Here is a 20,511-nt window from a genome sequence, read left to right as displayed (position 1 = left end):
TAACTTGCAATGAAACCACATATTCAACTCTACAAGTGGAACTAGACCATTTCTTAAAGATGCATATCATCACATCAAGATTACTAACCACATTCTTATACACAAACTATAACAACAAGTAATAACCCTTCTTAACACATGATACCACCAAGATTCACACATAAACAATCTAGCTCAAACCCATCCCTAATGAACACTTCCGCAATATAGATCACATGGCATAACATTGTCTTAATACATTCCAAGGACATAATCTGTCAACATCATATTATGGGATATTATGAATCACAAGAACACATATTTTTATCCCCATTTAGCAAATCATCATGATAAAATATTAACCCTAATGGATAGAAATCAGCTCCATAACTCAAATACATAATAGAGAATAATTGAATCTATACAAATATACAACTACTCAGTAATTTGCATATCCCAAGAGTAACTAACACTAAGAATTAATGTCTTTCAAATCGAGGCATACAAGATCATTATTATATTCACAACCATTGCAACCAATTAATATTTTCTAGCTAGAAATTACATTCATAATGAATATCCATTTACAATAATCTTATCTTATATATCTCATTTTGAAATCAATCTTCTACAAGTCCCATTACACATATTCCAAGATATTGATTACATGGCTTCCTTACAATTAAGTCCTTTTGAGTTACATACAACATGATAATAATCATAATTACATAGATTATGTTCCAATTTACATCCACATGAAGAGATAATAGAAATCCAAGTCCACACATGTAGCATCCAAAGAAGAAAATCCCAATGGCAGAAGGCATCAAACCACCTGACCATGTGGAACCGAACCACCCCTGTGCTAGGAGATGACATAGGGTTCCAACTCACACTCAGGACCTAGGCCGACACCTAACAACTAAGGGAATCAACAAATCATCCACAAGGAACAACAATCAAAGAAAGAATCACATCACAAGGTTCAATTATAAATCAAGACTCTCCCAGAGGTCTACAATAAAATCATGGCATATGGACATGGTCACATGTAAGAATGGAGTGTCATCATATTTTGTTCTCATATAGAAGGGAATATGGGCATCCTTACTAGTCATTATCCTACATGCTAGCCTCACAAAGAAGGTAAATATGCACCCATAGTAGTCATGTATGCTATCCTCACAAAGAAGAGAAATTCATACTCCTAATAGTCATACAAGCTACGCTCACAAAGAAGGGCTAAAACAATCCCTTAACAGACATGTGGAGCCACCTGAACCTATGTGAGAGCAAGGGAGATTAGCTTGCCATCTCTTATGGTCTCAATCTAATTATTATTATTATCTTTTTTAGGTGAATCCCAACCCAATCAATTTGATTAATAGTGTTATCACTTATCATAATCAAAAAAACTTTTAATGTGTCCTGGCAGTCTAGGTTCAAGCAACCTATCTCACACGACCTCGGTCATCACATGAAAGCCCACTCCCTCTAATCATATGCCAAGACATAGGGTAACACATGCGATGAAATCACAATACATGAAAGAATGTTCACAAGAAGGCCTTCAAGATCACATAACATCACTGACAACATACTGAACATAGAGCATATATATGAACCATCACAAACATAGGGCCTTCACCAATGCTTCATAGGCATAGTACCAAATAAAGAACTTGAAACATAAGCACATCATAAACTACTAAAAGTCCTCATCAGTGAGGCACAACAAGGCAACAACCTCTTGCTGGAGAAACTTCTGCATAAGGAAACTACTCAATGTTAGGGCATAATCCCACTTAACAGAGCACATAATATATAATAAAAGATAAAATATCATGAAGGACATCTTATAATTTCTCATCACAATCCTCAAATGCCTCTAGGAAACTCAAACAATCAAGTTGGACCTTCAAAACCCAAAAATTGTCTTCCTAGGCCTCTCCCGGGTAGTTCAGCTCTCCTGGTATGTAGAATAGAGTTCTTGGTAAGTATAGTTGCACTTTTGGATAGTATGATATATTTTTTGGTTGATTCCATAGCATTTTGGGTTCACTTTATAGTGTTTTGGGTCCATTAGATGGAGTTCACAGTCTGGGGGTCAGTACTGTCATTCAAAATGCAAGCTCTAGCAGTAGGTATGTCGGCACTTCCAGAATATTTCCCAGTGCTCATGGGACACATAATGGAATTTTTTGTAATTTTTGTAGCATTTTGGGTATCTTTAATGGCGTTTTGGGTAGTTCTAGTGGCATTTCTAGTCAAACATACAAAATCACAAGTTTAAGAGATCTTGATGATGAAATGGTTGCCTAGATCAAGTGAGGAGCTAAAAATAGCCTCAAGGACATGACCAGGAGGTTGGATAAGCATAAAAAATGTGTACAAATGGTTTATGTATCAAATTCAACTCACAGGAATGAGTTTGCAACTCAGTGGATAAGTATCAAGGCAAAAGCTGCATTTTAGATTCAAAGAACAAAGGAGGAAGCCCAATCTCTACATAGGCCAATAGAACTAAACAAAAACATTAAAAAAATGTTTAAAAATGTTTGAACACAACATGGACACTCACTATGAGCTTCAGGAGATCTTACAATGCACCCAACATGTTTAAACCAAAGGAAATAGCTCCTATCTCAACAAAGAGTTCACAAAAGAACAATACACAAACATATATCCAATGCCTCCAAGAAACACACTTAAAACATATACAAGAAATCAACATACATATGGACGGGATCCATTAATAATATTTTAGAGATGTAACATTTTCAGAAAACACACTCAAGAGAGGGAAAATTCACAATGTCAATTCACAAAAGAGAATCAATCTTTCCCTACAAAGCTAACCATCCGCTTATCAAACCAAAATAATCTAATCCCAGATCAATCTTTAATTTGCAGACATGACAAACACATCTTCATAGGAAGGAAACATTCACTGTAAACAAGAATGTAAAAATTAAAAATCCACCGACCTCCAAATCGCAATCCGAAAGAGTCGAATCGAAGAGGAAGAAATGTTGAATCCAAAACCACTCCAAAACCTTCAATCCAAGCAAAGAAAAAACAAATCCAAATAAAAAATAGTGCCTGATGGCAACCCCCAAACAACTTCAGGAAGCCAAATAAAAAGGTTTCCAACAAAAACTCTTGACCAATCAGAAAAATTCATAAAACAATATTTCCTACCTACCTTGTATAGTTCCAAGGTATAATATTTAATATATTTCCTACCAACAATTTCAATTTCACCCAATCAAATAGGAGGGTAGGTAAAAACAAATTTATTTTATTTTTACATTTCCCTACATAGTAAAAGCAATAATAATGATATTATTATTATTTTAGGAGTGTAAGAAAAGAAATAGGCTTATACCTTTATTATTATTATTAATAAAATCATCTTTATAACAATATCTAAAATAAATAAAAATGAATCAATCATCAATAAACCAAAGGATAAAAATAATTAAATAAAGCAATAACTGATAAATCAATTAAATAAATAAACATTCATCAAATAAATAAAATCAATTAAATAAACAATAACTAAAGTAAATCAAATAATTAATAAATCAAACAGTAATAAATTCAATAAATAATAAATCAAAAAATGATAAATTAATTGAATATAAACCTTAATATTAGATAAATAATTATCCAGTAAATAATTAAATAAATAGACAATATCTAACTATAGGATAAATTAATCCAATCATAAATAAATCACAATATCTTATAATTAATTGCATAAGTAATCACTCACTAACAACCCCAAGCAACTGGCGAAAAGGGAAACATTGACTCAAGGCTAGACATCAACTTACGCCAAAACAAGACTGACAAGGTGAACGACTAGATCTAGAGTGAGTGAGGGATATGACATGCTCAGACCATATGTCATCTTCGACAACTTGCCATTGGGATAGGACACACTCAGACCTGTGAGACCAGGTGGAGTCGATGTCCGGTACCTGCAAACCTACATCAAAAACCAACACAACATATATGATACATATACATCATGATAAGCATACAAGTGATAGAGAATCGCAATAACATATCTCACTCACAATGAGTGATATGGCATCATCTCTACTCACAAGGACAGTCACACAATATAATATCAAAACATCACATAGAATCATCATCATGAAATGGGATTAGTATCATCATAAGTCTTATAATTAACATGATCAATAATTGCATATAAATCCATGAATCATATAAGTTTGTTCATCAAGGTGATACCATGTATAAACATTCATAAGAGTCATCAAAAATACCACATATCTTATAATAGGTCTCGCATCCTCAACCACATAAGTCCCAAAGTATGATGAATCATATCGAGTAATTGTAAATCCACATAAGTCTTATTATCAACGATATCATCTAAAATAACAATAGAGTCACAAAAACCATCTAAACATCCACCATATAACTATCAAAATGCAAATCAAAATGAATGTCTAGAAGAGGCACTACATTTAAGGTAAATATTGTGTTAAGGCTTGTTCATTTGTTAATATTTATTGATATACCCTAATAATTTAGCACCATTTGTTGTTATTGGATCAAATATACTCTTTTTTAAACTTAGGGAAGAAAAAAAGAGCACAAAATAGGTGAAACGGATATAGATATGTATCCTTTTCCTTTTCATATTGCCACACTTATGTGTGATGTACAATAAACTACATATGATAAAGACTGGAAACTATTCTTAGTATAACTAATAAAAAGAGTCTTTGGAAAAGAATAATAACTATTTTAACATTTTTTCTATACTAAGCATTGGCTCAAGTATCACAAGGGCCAATTCGTAAATTCAAAGCTCAACATAATATTTTATCTAATTATTCCATGACATATTAATCTTCAACATTATACCTTAGGGAGATTGATTTTCTTTCAAAAGAGGTGGGAAGGACCATTTCAATACTTGAGTTATTTTATCAACCTTTGAATTTTTGTGTGCTAGATCATTTAAAAAGACAATATTTATAATATAGTGTTTGAGAGAATCCATATTTCCACTATAAAATTAGTACTTTTCCCATCTAAATTTAAATCCATCTATTACTGCCTTTTCATTTAACATTTTTTGTATTGTCACTATTATTTGGTACATCATAACCTTCCAATCACTTGTGAGGATATTTTTTATTCTACATATTCATTGCTTTAGGACTCAAGGTTAATTATAATATCGTAAAAGCTCTCATGTGGTCTTCAACTAGTGGAATGCATTCTTCATCCTTCTATGGTTAAGTCAATAGTTATTAAGTTTTTTAAAAATAGTGTTAAGCATCAAGTATTCCAAAGTACGATTGGAGTAAAGAACCTTACAGATCCTCTATTTTGGAGAAATATGCATCTAATCAGAATATTTCTTTCTAATAGATAGATGAGAGATAAGATATTAAAATAGTTAATTTTATTAAATCATAAATTACCATAATTTTGCACTTTAATCCTTTTTTTGCCGTAAGTTTACTAAAAAAATGGACATAAAATATCTTATATGAATTTTTTTATTAAAAATTTATCCTAAAAGATGTAATTAAAGACCATAATTACAATAGATAGACACTCACTACAATGCAAGTGCACAATTGAGTTCCTATATACTTCTACCACAAGTATTTTCTATAAATTATTTTTGAATGACAAAATTTACTATGTATCAAATGTAGTATTAATAGAGTGTCCTGCTCTTTTTGTCGACCACGTGTGACTTCACTGAATCTTACAGGTATGGGATTGGTTGGCCCGATCTCTCCTATTCTGGCGGATCTCTCTTTCCTTAGAGTACTTGATTTATTCAGTAATAGCTTTCAGGGCCAAATCCCACCTCAGCTGGGAAGGCTTTTTCGCTTAAGAAGTCTTAGATTGTCTTTTAACCAATTGGAAGGTGTCATTCTTGAAGGTGGTGGATAGAGTAGAATTCAGAAATAATTTATCAAATGCATACACCTAGAAATCATAAACACATTATTATACATAGACATATAGGTTTAGAAATAAGCACAGAAAATCACTTTGGTGCTGTTGCAAAAAACCATTTTATTGATTGCTAATTAATTGATTTACATCTCCGCTTTTAAAGAGGAATTTAAGAACACATAGAAAATTTGAGAAAGAATCATAACATGCAATGCTTTGCATGATTGACGGAGTAACTGAGCTAAAACTTGCATGTTCTTTGCATTATTTGCAAACTAAACTGCTTAAACTGGGCTTTATCTTATAATAAATTGGAAGGTGTGATACCGTCATCTCTAGGAGGTTGCCATTCTTTGCAAATTCTCATTCTTTCCTCTAACAATTTGAGTGGAAACATTCCATCCGAGCTTGGGCATCTCCAAAATTTAAAGATTCTATGGTTAGATTCAAATCAGCTTACAGGCATAGTCCCACCATTCTTTGGAAACATGTCTTCTTTAAGTCAATTGACTTTGGAAAACAATAGACTCCATGGCAATATTCCAGTTGAATTGGGTAGGCTTGCTCGACTTCAAGTTCTTACTCTGAGGTTCAACAGCCTTACCGGGCCAATTCCCACTGCCCTTCCAAACTGCAATAATCTCCAAATTTTATAGTTGTCTAGGAACAAATTAGTTGGTCACATCCCATGGGAGTTCAGCAAACTATCAAATCTGCAAAATCTGTATTTATGGGAAAACCGACTGAATGGGGAGATACCGAGTTCAATTTCCAATTGTACCCGTCTGCAAATACTTGACTTAGACAGTAACCAGTTTAGTGGCACAGTGCCCTTGGAATTTGGGAAATTACTCCAGCTTTAGAAGCTTATTTTATAGGGAAATCATCTGGTGAGTGGAAGCAGCAGTTTGCCTATTCTAGCAGCCTTGACTAATTGCTCTAGTTTAGAATATATAGACTTGTCTCTTAATAATCTTACTGGATTCATGCCATCCACAGTTGGCCTTCTCTCAACTAGTCTCTACTATTTGGGACTGGCCTTGAATTAACTGGAAGGATACTTGGCGGATGAAATTGGCAACCTCACAAAGTCAGCAGAGCTACAATTAAGAGGAAACTATTTCAGTGGAACAATCCCATCAACTCTGTCTATACTTCCAAATCTTGAAAGGTTGTACCTAAACAATAACAATTTACAAGGATTAATACCAAGAACTTTGGGTCAGGCAAAGAGGCTTGGATTGTTAGAACTGAGTGATAACATGCTATCAGGGCAAATCCCAGATAGTCTTGGTGATATTCCCCAATTAAGAGTACTTCTTCTTCATCACAATCAATTATCAGGAAGAATACCCGCTATCTTAGGGAGATGTGAAACTCTGGAGCTGGTGGACATAGCATACAACAAACTAATGGGAAGTATACCTCCTGAAGTTGCAGCTCTCTCAAATCTCCAATTTTATTTCAATGTATCCAACAATTTATTAGAAGGTTTTATTTTAGAAATGAGTAAAATGGTTATGATCCAAGCTATAGATGTATCTCTCAACCACATGTCAGGTGGCATACCATAGCGCACTGGAAAGCTTCATAGCATTGCAATATTTAAATCTTTCTTGGAATTCATTTCAAGGCCCAATTCCTGCATCACTGGCAAATCTGCAAAATCTTGAGACCATGGATCTTTCATGCAATAATTTTTCGGGTACAATACCCATGGCTTTTGGTGGGATGAAAATGCTCCATGTTATCAATGTTTCTTTCAACAGATTAACTGGAGAGGTTCCAAAGGGGGGCATTTTTGCAACACTTGAAAGCTCTGAAATCATGGGAAATATTTGTTGATAAGTGATGCTGCTCTAGCATGCAGCTCCATGCAACTCTAGTTTGGACATGAAGCTATCCATTCATCACCATGCATAAGCTATTTTTAGTTTAAAATAGTTTTTTTGTTTACTCATGCAAATAAAGCATGTACTTCAGCATGCATGAATCCTTAGGACTATTTTTAGTTTTTCTTTTTGCATGAGTTTGTTTTTAGTAAATAAAGTATGTTGTGCATGCACTTATTGTATTCTTAATTTAAGGAGTAGTTTGCTTTTTTTAGTTTGAGAGCCTTAGTAGCTTTCCATGCAATGCGAGGAATATATTTAGAACTACAGTTATTATTAATTTTTCTAGACTGCAAATTCTTTATATTTACAGCCTCTATGTAATTTTTTAATTAAGCATCAATAAAGATATTGGTGTTTTCTTCTTTTTGTTGTTATTGTTTGCTAATCAGTTGGTTCAGAGAGGATAGGTTAGGTTCAAAATTCTACAAGTGGTATCAGAGTAGGTAAAATTGTTTTGGGTTAAATTTTTATTGTTGAAATTTTGCCAAAGTTAATCATGTCAAATTCTAACCATATGCCCGTTCCAGAATTTGATGGGAATGATTATGATTATTGGTGCATTAAGATGCTGACCTTTTTTATTGGAAAAGATTTGTGGGAGATTATTGAATCAGGTTATGAAAAGCCAACTGATTGGAATGCCCTTACAGCCAATGAAAGAATAGCAAGAAAGGAAGCAAGGAAAAAGAATGCTCAAGCTTTGTTTCACATTCAGATAGCTCTTGATAAGAGCTTATTTCCAAGAATATTAGGAGAACCAACTGCCAAAGATGCTTGGAAGACTCTACAAGAAGCTTACCAGGGTAGTGATCAAGTTAAAGTGGTCAAGCTTCAGACATTGAAGCGAGAATTCAAAAATTTGAAGATGCAAGAAGCCGAAAGTATAAGTGATTATTGTGTCAGAGTCAAAGATGTGGTCAATAAAATGGCTACACTTGGGGAAATTGTAAGCAATGAAGTTTTGATAAAAAAGGTGTTGAGATCTTTGACACCTAGATGGAATCATGTAGCAATAATCATAGAAGAAAGCAGGGATTTGACAAAACTACAGTTTGATCAACTGGTTGGATCCCTGATGTCTCATGAAGAAAGATTGAAAGATTCTTTTGAAGGTGTAGAGAAAGCGATTTCCTATAAATTGCTAATCACAAAAAGTGAAGATGCAAGCAGTAGTAGTGCCCAAATCAATCAAGGCCAAGGTAAAGGGCAAAGCAAAAATTCTTCAAGAGGTAGAGGAAGAGGTGGCTCAAGAGGAAGTGGTGGTTTCAGAGGAAGAGGTAGAGGCAGATTTGATAAGAGAAATGTTCAATGTTACCATTGTAATCGGTATGGCCACTTTGAAAGAGAATGCAGATTGAAAGAAGGTAAGAGTGCTAACTATGCTCAAGAAAGTAGTGAGAATCCTCTTGATCACTTATTTTTGTCTTATGCAAAGGGTGAAAATACTAGTAAAGACGTTTGGTACCTAGATTTTGGATGCTCTAACCATATGACAGGGAATGAGAAGTTGTTCTCAACAAAGGATGGAAGTTTCAAATCCAAGATCCAGCTTGGTGATGATAAATCATTGGAGGTTGCTACCAAAGGAGCTATAGAGGTCCAAACAAAAGAAGGTATAAAGAGTATTCATGATATTTATTATACTCCACAATTGAAGCACAATTTGTTAAGTGTTGGGCAGCTATGTGAAAAAAATTATAAAGTAGTCTTTGAGAATAAGACATGTACTATCTATGATAAGAATAAGGGTAATAGGGTGATCACTATTGTTCCTATGACAAGAAATAGGATGTTCCCCTTGAGGTTTGGTGAACATAACAACAATTTGGCAAATATGGCTTATGAGGATTCAAGTTGGTTATGGCATCTCAGGTATAGGCATTTAAATTTTCATAGTTTGAAGTTTCTAACTTCACATGCATTAGTTTCTGGTTTGCCCAAGGTTGAGGAACACAAGGAGGTTTGTGAAGGTTGTGCTAAAGGAAAGCATGCAAGAGAAAAGTTTCCAAAGACCAATGCATGGAGGGCTCATCACCCACTTCAGCTTGTTCATTTAGATATATGTGGTCCTATGCAGACTAAGAGTTTGGGTAAGTCATCATATTTCATCACTTTTATTGATGATTACAAATGAAATTGTTGGGTATATTTTTTGAAGGCCAAAGATGAAGCCTTGGATACATTCAAGAAGTTTAAAGCCCTTGTGGAAAATGAAAAAGGGTGCAAGATCAAATGTTTAAGGACTGATCATGGAGGAGAGTTTTTCTCAAAGGCTTTTCAAAGTTATTGTGATTTTAATGGCATCAAGAGGCAACTTACTACTGCATACACACCTCAACAGAATGGAGTAGCTGAAAGGAAGAATCGTACTGTGGTTGAAATGGCAAGGTGCATGTTACAAACCAAGGGATTGAGTAATTCTTATTGGGGAGGTGCAATTGCTACAACTATGTACATCCTCAATCATAGCTCCACCAGTGCACTAGAAAAGATGACTCCTTATGAAGCTTGGTATGATAAAAGGCCTAATGTTAATCATTTCAAATTTTTTGGTTGTTTGGCTTATGTGCATGTACCTGATCAGAATAGACAAAAATTAGATGCAAAGAGTGAGTCATGTATTTTTATTGGGTATAGTGAGAAAAGCAAGGCTTATAGATTATATAATCCCCTCACTAACAAGCTTATTGTCTCAAGGGATGTGGTTTTTGATGAAGGGGGAGTTTATGGTCATCAAAAAGGCCATGTTGAGAAGCCAAAATCTATTTTGAATGATGATATAATTGCTGATATTGATCATGAGCAGCCAATTAATGTTTCTATATCCAGTGGTTTAACTCCGCCAAGCAATCCTTCATCAAGTTCTTTAGTACCAAGTTCAAGTCTAGCTTCTTCTCCAAGTTCTAGAAGGAAAGTAAGGAGATTGAGTGATATCTACCAGAAGAGTGGAAATCAAGTACATGAAGAAAACCCAATAGGTGAGACAGTGAATTTTTCTTTATTAGCCAAGGCTAATTTTGAACCATCATGTTTTGAAGATGCATGTACTAATGAAGTTTGGGTGAAAGCCATGGAAGAAGAGATGGATTCCATTCACAGGATTGACACTTGGGAGTTAACAGAACTTCCATATGACAAAAAAAGGATTAGCACCAAATGGGTCTACAAGACCAAATTTAATACTGATGGGAGTGTTGAAAGACACAAGGTAAGATTAGTTGCTAAAGGCTTCACACAGAAGTATGGAATTGACTATGAAGAGACATTTGCACCAGTAGCAAGACAAGAGACCATAAGAATGTTGATTTCATTAGCAGCTCAGAAGAAGTGAAGCATACATCATATGGACGTGAAAAGTGCCTTCTTGAATGGGTACTTAGAAGAGGAAGTATATGTGGAGCAGCCACAAGGTTTTGAAGTAGAAGGAAAAGATAATTATGTCTACAAGTTGAAGAAGGCTTTTTCTGGCCTCAAGCAAGCATGAAGAGCATGGTATGCCAGGATTCATGGATACTTTCAGGAGAATGGCTTCCAGAGAAGTAAGAGTGAACCTACCCTATACTACAAACAAGAAGGTATTGATATTCTCATCATAAGTTTGTATGTTGATGATCTTTTGTATATGGGTAGTAGTTCTAAGATGAAAGATGAATTCAAAGCTGCTATGATGAAAGAATTTGAGATGAAAGATCTTGGTCTAATGAAATATTTTCTAGGAATGGAGGTTTATCAAAGTAAGGATGAGATTTTCATTTGTCAAACAAAGTATGCACAGGATATGCTGAAAAAATTTAATATGACTGATTGTAACCCTGCCTCCACTCCAAGTGCTCATGGAGATTTGTTATGTAGATATGATGGTGCTGATTTAGTTGATGAGATAGCTTACAGAAGTATTGTGGGGAGCTTGATGTTTCTAATCCACACAAGGCCTGATATTGCCTATTCAGTTTCACTTGTTTCAAGGTATATGACAAATCCATCTGAAATACATAGGAAGGCAGCCAAGAGGATTTTGAGGTATGTGAAAGGGAATTTAAGTTTTGGTATTCATTACTACTCTTCTGAAAAGTTCAATCTTGTGGGCTCTAGTGATTCAGATTGGGGAGGTAGTATGGATGACCATAAATCTACATCTGGAAATTGTTTTTCTTTTGGTTCTGGTTTAATTACCTGGAGCTCAAAAAGCAAAGTATTGTTGCCCTCTCATCTACAGAAGCAGAGTATGTCGCAATTACCTCAGCAAGTACACAAGCTCTTTGGCTCAGAAAAGTTTTGGAAGAAATTGAAGAAAAACAAATTCAGCCTGCAATCATTTATTGTGACAATGTGAGTGCCATCAAGTTAGCTAAGAATCCGGTTCATCACAGCAGATCAAAGCATTTTGATTTGAAATATCACTTCATACGAGATTTGGTGCAGAAGAAGGATGTCAAATTGAAGCACATCAACACCCAGGATCAGCTAGCAGATATATTCAGCAAAGCGATTGTGAAAGCTCAGTTTATAGCACTACGAGATAAGATTGTCAACCCTCTCAGCATCAAGGAGGAGTATGTTGATAAGTGATGCTACTCTAGCATGCAGCTCCATGCAACTCCAGTTTGGACATGAAGCTATCCATTCATCACTATGCATAAGCTATTTTTAGTTTAAAATAGGTTTTTTGTTTACTCATGCAAATAAAGCATGTACTTCAGCATGCATAAATCCTTAGGACTATTTTTAGTTTTTCTTTTTGCATGAGTTTGTTTTTAGTAAATAAAGCATGCTGTGCATGCACTTATTGTATTCTTAATTTAGGGAGTAGTTTGTTTTTTTTAGTTTGAGAGCCTTAGTAGCTTTCCATGCAATGCTAGGAATATATTTAGAACTGCAGTTATTATTAATTCTTCTAGATTGCAAATTCTTTATATATACAACCTCTATGTAATTTTTTAATTAAGCTTCAATAAAGATATTGGTGTTTTCTTCTTTTTGTTGTTATTGTTTGCTAATCAGTTGGTTCAGAGAGGATAGGTCGGGTTCAAAATTCTACAATATTAGCCTTTGTGGGTCCTTAATAAATTTGCCACCATGCTCTAGTTCCAAGCACAAACAGCTATCCAGGTCCATAAAGGTGATAATTCCTGTTGTGACTGTCGTTACAATTTTAATCATGTCATTTGCACTTATAGCATTATCCTCTAGATGGAGACGTGCAAGGCATCCACATTCCAACCGGAATTCCCCTTCTCTCAATGTAGGAAACCCCAGAATTTCATACAGTGAACTTGCAAATTCTACTGGCGGGTTGTCTGAGGTAAATCTTGTAGGAACTGGGGCTTTTGGATCTATTTACAGAGGTACTCTCAAAAATGGCACAAATATTGCTATTAAAGTTTTCAATTTGCTGGATGCAAATGCTCATGAAAGTTTTCACAGGGAATGCAATATACTTAAAAAGTTTAGACATCGCAATGTGATTAAAATCATTTCAATTTGTTCGAATCTTGATTTCAAAGCTTTGATTCTTCCATTTATGTCGAATGGAAGTTTGGAGAGATGGTTATATCCTCCTGAAATAAGTGGATGCAGATTAAATTTGCATGATCGGTTAAGAATAATAATGGAGATAGCAGAAAGAATGGCATATCTACATCGCCATTCCACCGTACAAGTGATCCATGGTGACCTAAAACCCAACAATGTTCTATTAGGGGATGATATGACTGCATATATTGCAGACTTTGGTATTGCCAAAATGCTATCTAGCAAATCCTGGGATCATATGACTTCCACAAATGCACTGAAAGGGTCTATTGGTTATATTGCACCAGGTACATATTTCATTATCTTATTGTTGTTATTATTTTATATAAATTAACTTATAGTTTAAGATTTCTAAATTATTTTATCATATTATAGAATATGGAATGGATCAAGAGATTTCAACAAATGGAGATGTATATAGTTTTGGCATTTTACTCTTGGAGTTGTTGATAAGGAGGAGACCAGTTGATGACATGTTTACAGAAGAAGTCAATCTACAAAAATGGGTAAGCATGCATTTTCCAAATAAAATTTTAGAAGTGGTGGACGTTAACATTGTTAACATTTCTAGCGAATTGGAGACATCAATGTTACTGGCATGCCTCACTGCATTGGTGCAAGTTGGATTAGATTGCACAAACCAGTTGCCTCAACAACGCCCAGATATGACTGAAATAATCAAGAGATTACACAATGTTAAATGTAAATATGCTGGGGCTACCCGAGATTATTAATTACCAATAGCTATCTTGCTTCTTCTTGAGCAATGACAATACACAGGGCACACAAAATGTGATTCTGAGGGCCACAGATAATGGTCTACATGTACGTGGTAGGCCTTTATTTAACAATTCAAATCGTTAATTGATGTCTTTTAAACTCTTTGATTGAATAGCAATCAAATAGAGATGATTTTATGTAGTATATGTATACTGTGAAAAAATGTGATTCTGAGGGCCACAGATAATGGTCTACATGTACGTGGTAGGCCTTTATTTAACAATTCAAATCGTTAATTGATGTCTTTTAAACTCTTTGATTGAATAGCAATCAAATAGCGATGATTTTATGTAGTATATGTATACTGTGAAAGTTTTGCTAGGGTGACGTTATTTCACTCAACCAAGATAGTCCCGGAATGTTGCGAATCAACCACCATATTCCTTCCAAATTAGGTATGCGTAATCATTCTTGCTATCATAACTCTTGCAGAAGTTTTAGGTTTTATCAAATTTTCAGCTGTTGAGACATTTATGGATAAATTTCTTAGTAAACAGTGGGTGGACATGAATTTTTATTTGCAAAATATAGTTGACAATACACTTTGATTAAGAATTCAGAATTTTTTTGAGGTATATTGTAGAAATTCTATTGCAATCACTGATTATTAATCTCCTATCTCATAAAAATTATTTAACTGCTGAAAATAAATTTACAGCTGAATATCGAAAAATAACACAACTGCAACTTCACTAAAAATACGGAAAGAAATAAGCAACACAAGGACACAATATTTTTGGACAATCGTCCCTAGAAAAACCCCTAAGGGAAAACCAGTTCTACAGATAGAAAATATATTAATCTTCAGCAATATAAGAATTACAAAAGAATTCCTTGCCTCTAACTGGCAGAACTCCGACAAACTCCTAATATCTCTTGCTGATATCCTCCACTGCTATATCAACGCTATCACTGTGCCTCTTGCTAACACTGCAAGACTATTTGCTATCACTGCAAGTTCTTCTCAAGACTTCTTATTTTCCAAAATGACCCATGACCCTTTTTATACTACTCTGTTGGAAAACCAACGGCCGAGATTAATTCAAACCAACGGCTGAGATTAAGACAACTCAATAACCAATAACTAATTTTGGCTATGAGGTGTCACCTAAAAAGAGCCACTATTAAATAACAATTGTTTTTATCCTAACAATACTTGTTTGACAAAAACAACCATTTTCTAATTCTAGGTCAGGATGAACAGCGGTCCAAAACTACCCATAACTAATGTTTTTATTTCTAAGGACGAACAACTGTCCAAGCTACCCATAATAAACACTCCCTCTTAGTGAGGAAGTTGTTTTGCACGACACCCATCTTATCTCTGAAGAAGATGAATTTTGCCTTCCCCAAGGCCTTTGTTAGAATGTCTGCTACCTGCTCCTCTATAGGTATGTACTATAGCTGAACAATCCCCCTCTGTACACAATCCCTGATGAAGTGATACCTGATGTCTATATGTTTCGATCTATCGTGAAACACTGGATTCTCAATCAGCTTGATGCAACTTTGATTGTCGCAGTGTATCACCGTAGTCTCAACCTTCTGACCAAACAAGGCTACTAGCAACTTCCGAAGCCATATAGCTTCACACATCGCCATGCTGGTTGCTATGTATTCTGCTTCTGATGAACTCAAGGCCATAGATTTTTGCTTCCTGCTGAACCAAGAAACAACTCCTGATCCCAAGCTAAAACAACATCCTAAAGTACTCCTTTTGTCCGTTGTACTGCCTGCCCAATCTGCGTCAGTATAGCCTATCAACTTGATACCTTCACCTCGAACATATGTGATCCCGTACTCAACTGTACCATGAAGATAACGCAGCACATGCTTAGCCGCCGTCCAATGCACTCTCTTTGGCTCTACCATGAACTAACTAAGAGAGTTTACTGCAAAGGCTATATCTGGCCTGGGGTTGACCAAATACATGAGTGAGCCAATTAGCTGCCTATATAGGGTGGGATCAACATCCTTTTCCTTGGATGCATCTACCTTCCTCCAATTAGTGATCATGGGTGTAGACATGGCTTTGCAATCTTCCATCTCGAATCTCTTCAAGATTTCAATGCAATATTTCCCTTGACCAAGGAAAATCTCTCCATCAGTCTGCCACACCTCCATGCCTAGAAAGTAGTGCATAAGTCCCAAATTCTTCATCTCAAACTCTTCTGCAAGGTCCCTCTTGCAATCCTCTATGAGCCCTAGCACACCAGTAAGAAACAAGTCATCCACATATAGAACAAGAATGAGAATCTCACCCCCAACCACCAAGTAGTAGAGGTTCGCATCAGCCTCACTTTTCACAAAGCCCATTTCCTGCAAGTATGTATCAATGCGCTCATACCACGCTCTGGGAGCCTACTTGAGTCCGTATAAGGCTTTCTTTAATCTACACATGTGGGTCTCTTTGCTGTGTGCTACAAAGCCTTCTGGTTGTTCTATGTATACCTCCTCCTTCAATTCTCCATTAAGGAATGTTGTCTTAACATCGATTTGATGGATCTGCCATCCCATCTGTGCTGCAAATGAGATTATAGCTTGTATAGAAGATACCTAGCCACAGGAGCAAATGTCTCCTCATAGTCTATTCCCTCCTTCTGAGAGAACCCCTTGGCCACAAACCTCACCTTATATTTCTCGATGCTACCATCTGCACCATGCTTTATCTTGAAGATCCAGCGCGATCCAACTACTGCTCTATCAATTGGTCTAGGCACTACCTCCCATACATCATTCTGCATTATTGAGTTATATTCCTCAACCATAGCATCTTGCCATACCTGATGCTTTGCAGCTTCTTGATAGCTGGAAGGTTCACTATCTACCAACTGGCTGACTAATGCCACATAGTCATTGAACTTGGCTAGTTGTCTCCTTTGTCTTGTACTCTTCCTAGGAGCTCCTATAGAATCCTAAGTATCCCTTTCTAAGTCTTGAACCTCATGGTTCCTACTGCCAACTGTAGAGGATGAAATATCAACCTCTATATCATCTAGATGCATATCCTGCTGCACCAGTTGCTCCATACTCTATGAATCTTCACTACCTAAGTCTATGCTTGTACTAGTAACTGTACTTGAGCTTTGTTGTCCTTGACTTGGACTTGGAGCTTTCGTTGGCTGCTCACTCTGATCATCTGCTGGCAAATCTCTGGACCTTCTAAACGCCTTGTCCTCCATGAACTTGACATCATGTCTAACAATAATTCTTTTGATCCCTGGAATGAACATCCTATATGCCTTTGAAGTTTCACTATACCCAACAAAGTACCCCTTCTCTGCAGTCTGATCTAACTTGGTACGTGTGTCTCCAGGAATAAGGCAATATGCCAAACTCCCAAATATCCTGAAGTGACCAACATCTGGCTTCTTCCCCGTGAAATCCTCCTCTGGTGTCATTTTCCCTAGTACCTTGTGTGGAACCCTATTCTGAATGTAGATTGTTGTACTACATGCTTCTGCCCATAAGTAGTGGGGCATGTCCTGGTCATGTAGCATAGCCCTTGCTGCCTCCGAAATAGAACGGTTCTTCCTCTCACAACTCCATTCTGCTGTGGATTGTAAGGAATAGTCCACTCTCTCTTGATTCCTTCTCTAGTACAGAAATCTTGGAAGTCATTTCCTTTGTACTCGCCTCCATTGTCTTACCGAAGAACCTTTATCTTCCTTCCTGTCGAGTTCTCCACAAGAGCCTTGAACTCTTGGAAGTGACTAAAAACCTCATCCTTGGTCTTCAAGAAGTATATCCAGGTCTTCCTGGAGAAATCATCAATAAAGGTAACATAATACTCATATCCTCTGAGAGACTTTGTCGACATTGGTCCACATACATCTGAATGTACTAGATCAAAAACATCTGTAGATCTGGTGTCACTCCTTGGAAAAGATGCTTTCACAAACTTTCCCAACACACATCCCTTACATACATCATCATGCTTTGTGCTCACCTCTGGAACACCTGTCACCGTCTCACAAAGCAATCTAAGTGCTCCATGATGAATATGGCCATCCTCCTATGCCATATCTCTCCAAGATCTCTAGGGTTACTGCTGCTCATGAGTGCCTTAGGAGTATCAAACTGCAACCTATAAAGGCGACTACTCCTAACTCCAATAGATACGGGTGATTTCCAATCTTTATGCTTAATCAAAACATGCATCCCTCCAAAGAGAACATTATACCCTTCATCCTGAAGGACAAATATAGAAACCAAATTCATACCTAAGCCTGGCACATGCAACACATCATGAAGAGGAATTACCTTTCCATTCTCCCTCTGAAGCTAAACAGTCCCTTTCCCAACTAAGTTGAGCTTGGACAAGTTCCCCATAGAGATCTGGATTCTGGTGTTCTCCTTCTTGTAGCTGGAGAAGTACTCTCGAACTCCTGTCATATGAAATGATGCCCCACCGTCTATATACCAGACACTCTGTGAGGTTGAGCTAATCATACAGGCTATGAGTGCAAACTCATCCTCCAATCTACTAGAGAGCTCCTCTGCACTTGCTAAAGCTACCACTTGATTCTTGCCCTTCTTATCTTTCTTCCTTTGTGGGCAATCGCTGACATAGTGGCCAAACTCATGACAACCAAAGCACTTGACCTTAGATAGGTCCTTCTTCTTCTTTTCAATTTGTGAATTTTCTCCTTTGCTAGATCCCTTCTTTGTTTTCCCCTTTCCCGCTAGGGCAACATTTTCTTGTTCTACCTCACTTTTCTGACTCTTGTTGTTGGCTCCATTGACAAGACTTAGTCTAAGCTCCTCTTGAGTGAAATCACTCCATAGTCGATCCCAGCTAAGTAAGGTGTCTCGTCCATTAATAACTTGAACAAAGACATCCCATTGCTTAGTAAACCCATTTAGGGCTATTCTTACTAGCTCATCTTCATTTGGCTTATCTCCAACAACTGCTAACTCATCCTTGACAAGCCTAAGCCTAGTGAGGTAACTTGTAACATCTTCTCCCTTGTTCATCCAGGTATTCCTCAATTTTTCTCTGAGAATCAGCTTCCGGTTAGTGGTAGCATTCTGGTACAAATTTAGAATGGCATCCCACATCTTCTTCGCTGTATCTAACTCTACGATATGTGGAACAACATGGTCCTTGACACCATCAAGGATTATCCTCCTCGCCTTGGCATCATCCTTCTTGTATGCTACAAGTTGTACTGGATCTGTAGGTACAGCTACAGTACTGGTAACATATTCCTTGATACCATTCTCTTCCAGCAATGAAGAAATTATGGCTTTCCAGACACCAAAACTTGAGGCACCATCTAATCTGGCCTGATCTCTCAAACCTGCTGAGGCCATCTCAAAGAAATAAAGGAAAACAATAACTCGAAAGAGGTCAAACTCAAATTTCTTTCCTTTGCTTAGGGTAAGCCTTTTCTACCCTCAACAAAGCTCTGATACCATGTAGAAATTCTATTGTTGTCACTGATTATTAATCTCCTATCTCATAAAAAAAATTTAAGTGCTGAAAATAAATTTACAACTGAATATCGAAAAATAACACAACTGCAACTTCACTAAAAATATGGAAAGAAATAAGCAACATAAGGACACAATATTTTTGAACAATTGTCCCTGGAAAAACCCCTAAGGGAAAACCAGTTCTACAGATGGAAAATATATTAATCTTCAGCAATATAAGAATTACAAAAGAATTCCTTGCCTCTTACTGGCAGAACTCTGACAAACTCCTAATATCTCTTGCTTATATCCTCCACTGCTATATCAATGCTATCACTGTGCCTCTTGCTAACACTGAAAGACTATTTGCTATCACTGCAAGTTCTTCTCAAGACTTCTTATTTTCCAAATGACCCATGACCCCTTTTTATACTACTCTATTGGAAAACCAACGGCCGAGATTAATTCAAACCAACGGCTGAGATTAAGACAACTCAATAACCAATAACTAATTTTGGCTATGAGGTGTCACCTAAAAAGAGCCACTATTAAATAACAATTGTTTTTATCCTAACAATACTTGTTTGACAAAAACAACCATTTTCTAATTCTAGGTCAGGACGAACAGCTATCCAAAACTACCCATAACTAATGCTGTTATTTCTGGGTAAGGACAAACAGTTGTCCAAGCTACCCATAATTAACATATATTACACTGAAAGATTATTATCTGCACCTTTCATGCATATAAAGAACGAATACATAATTTGGAAGTCTCGGTATCTTTTAGATTTCCACATTTCACTAATGAGGATTTAATTTTGAATTTTTAATATATTTTAACTTCTAGCTATGGTTAGTAGAAAATTGTAATTTTTACAAGGGTATGTGATTCTTTTAAAGGCTTTATTCTTTATATTTGATTTAATGTAGTAAATGAATGAAA

General features: G+C 36.1%; 1 protein-coding gene across 1 annotated transcript; it reads left to right on the top strand.

Moving 5' to 3' along the window:
• The first annotated feature begins 12,993 nt into the window (after positions 1-12,993).
• LOC131064788 (putative leucine-rich repeat receptor-like serine/threonine-protein kinase At2g24130) lies at positions 12,994-14,101 on the top strand. The gene is made up of 2 exons (XM_057999058.2): positions 12,994-13,654; positions 13,743-14,101. The coding sequence occupies exons 1-2, from the start codon at positions 12,994-12,996 to the stop codon at positions 14,099-14,101; spliced, it is 1,020 nt and encodes a 339-aa protein (XP_057855041.2).
• Positions 14,102-20,511: the final 6,410 nt, after the last annotated feature.

Source organism: Cryptomeria japonica, chromosome 4 (genome assembly GCF_030272615.1).
Source record: "Cryptomeria japonica chromosome 4, Sugi_1.0, whole genome shotgun sequence".
In the NCBI taxonomy this organism is placed as follows: domain Eukaryota; kingdom Viridiplantae; phylum Streptophyta; class Pinopsida; order Cupressales; family Cupressaceae; genus Cryptomeria; species Cryptomeria japonica.
Note: the sequence above shows the minus strand (reverse complement) of the source record. Positions and strands in the feature narration are given on the sequence as shown.

Coding starts and splice junctions, on each gene's coding strand:
- LOC131064788 (XM_057999058.2), top strand. CDS start 12,994: ATGTCATTTGCACTTATAGCATTATCCTCTAGATGGAGACGTGCAAGG. Junction 13,655..13,742: donor TATTGGTTATATTGCACCAG/GTACATATTTCA, acceptor ATCATATTATAG/AATATGGAATGGATCAAGAG.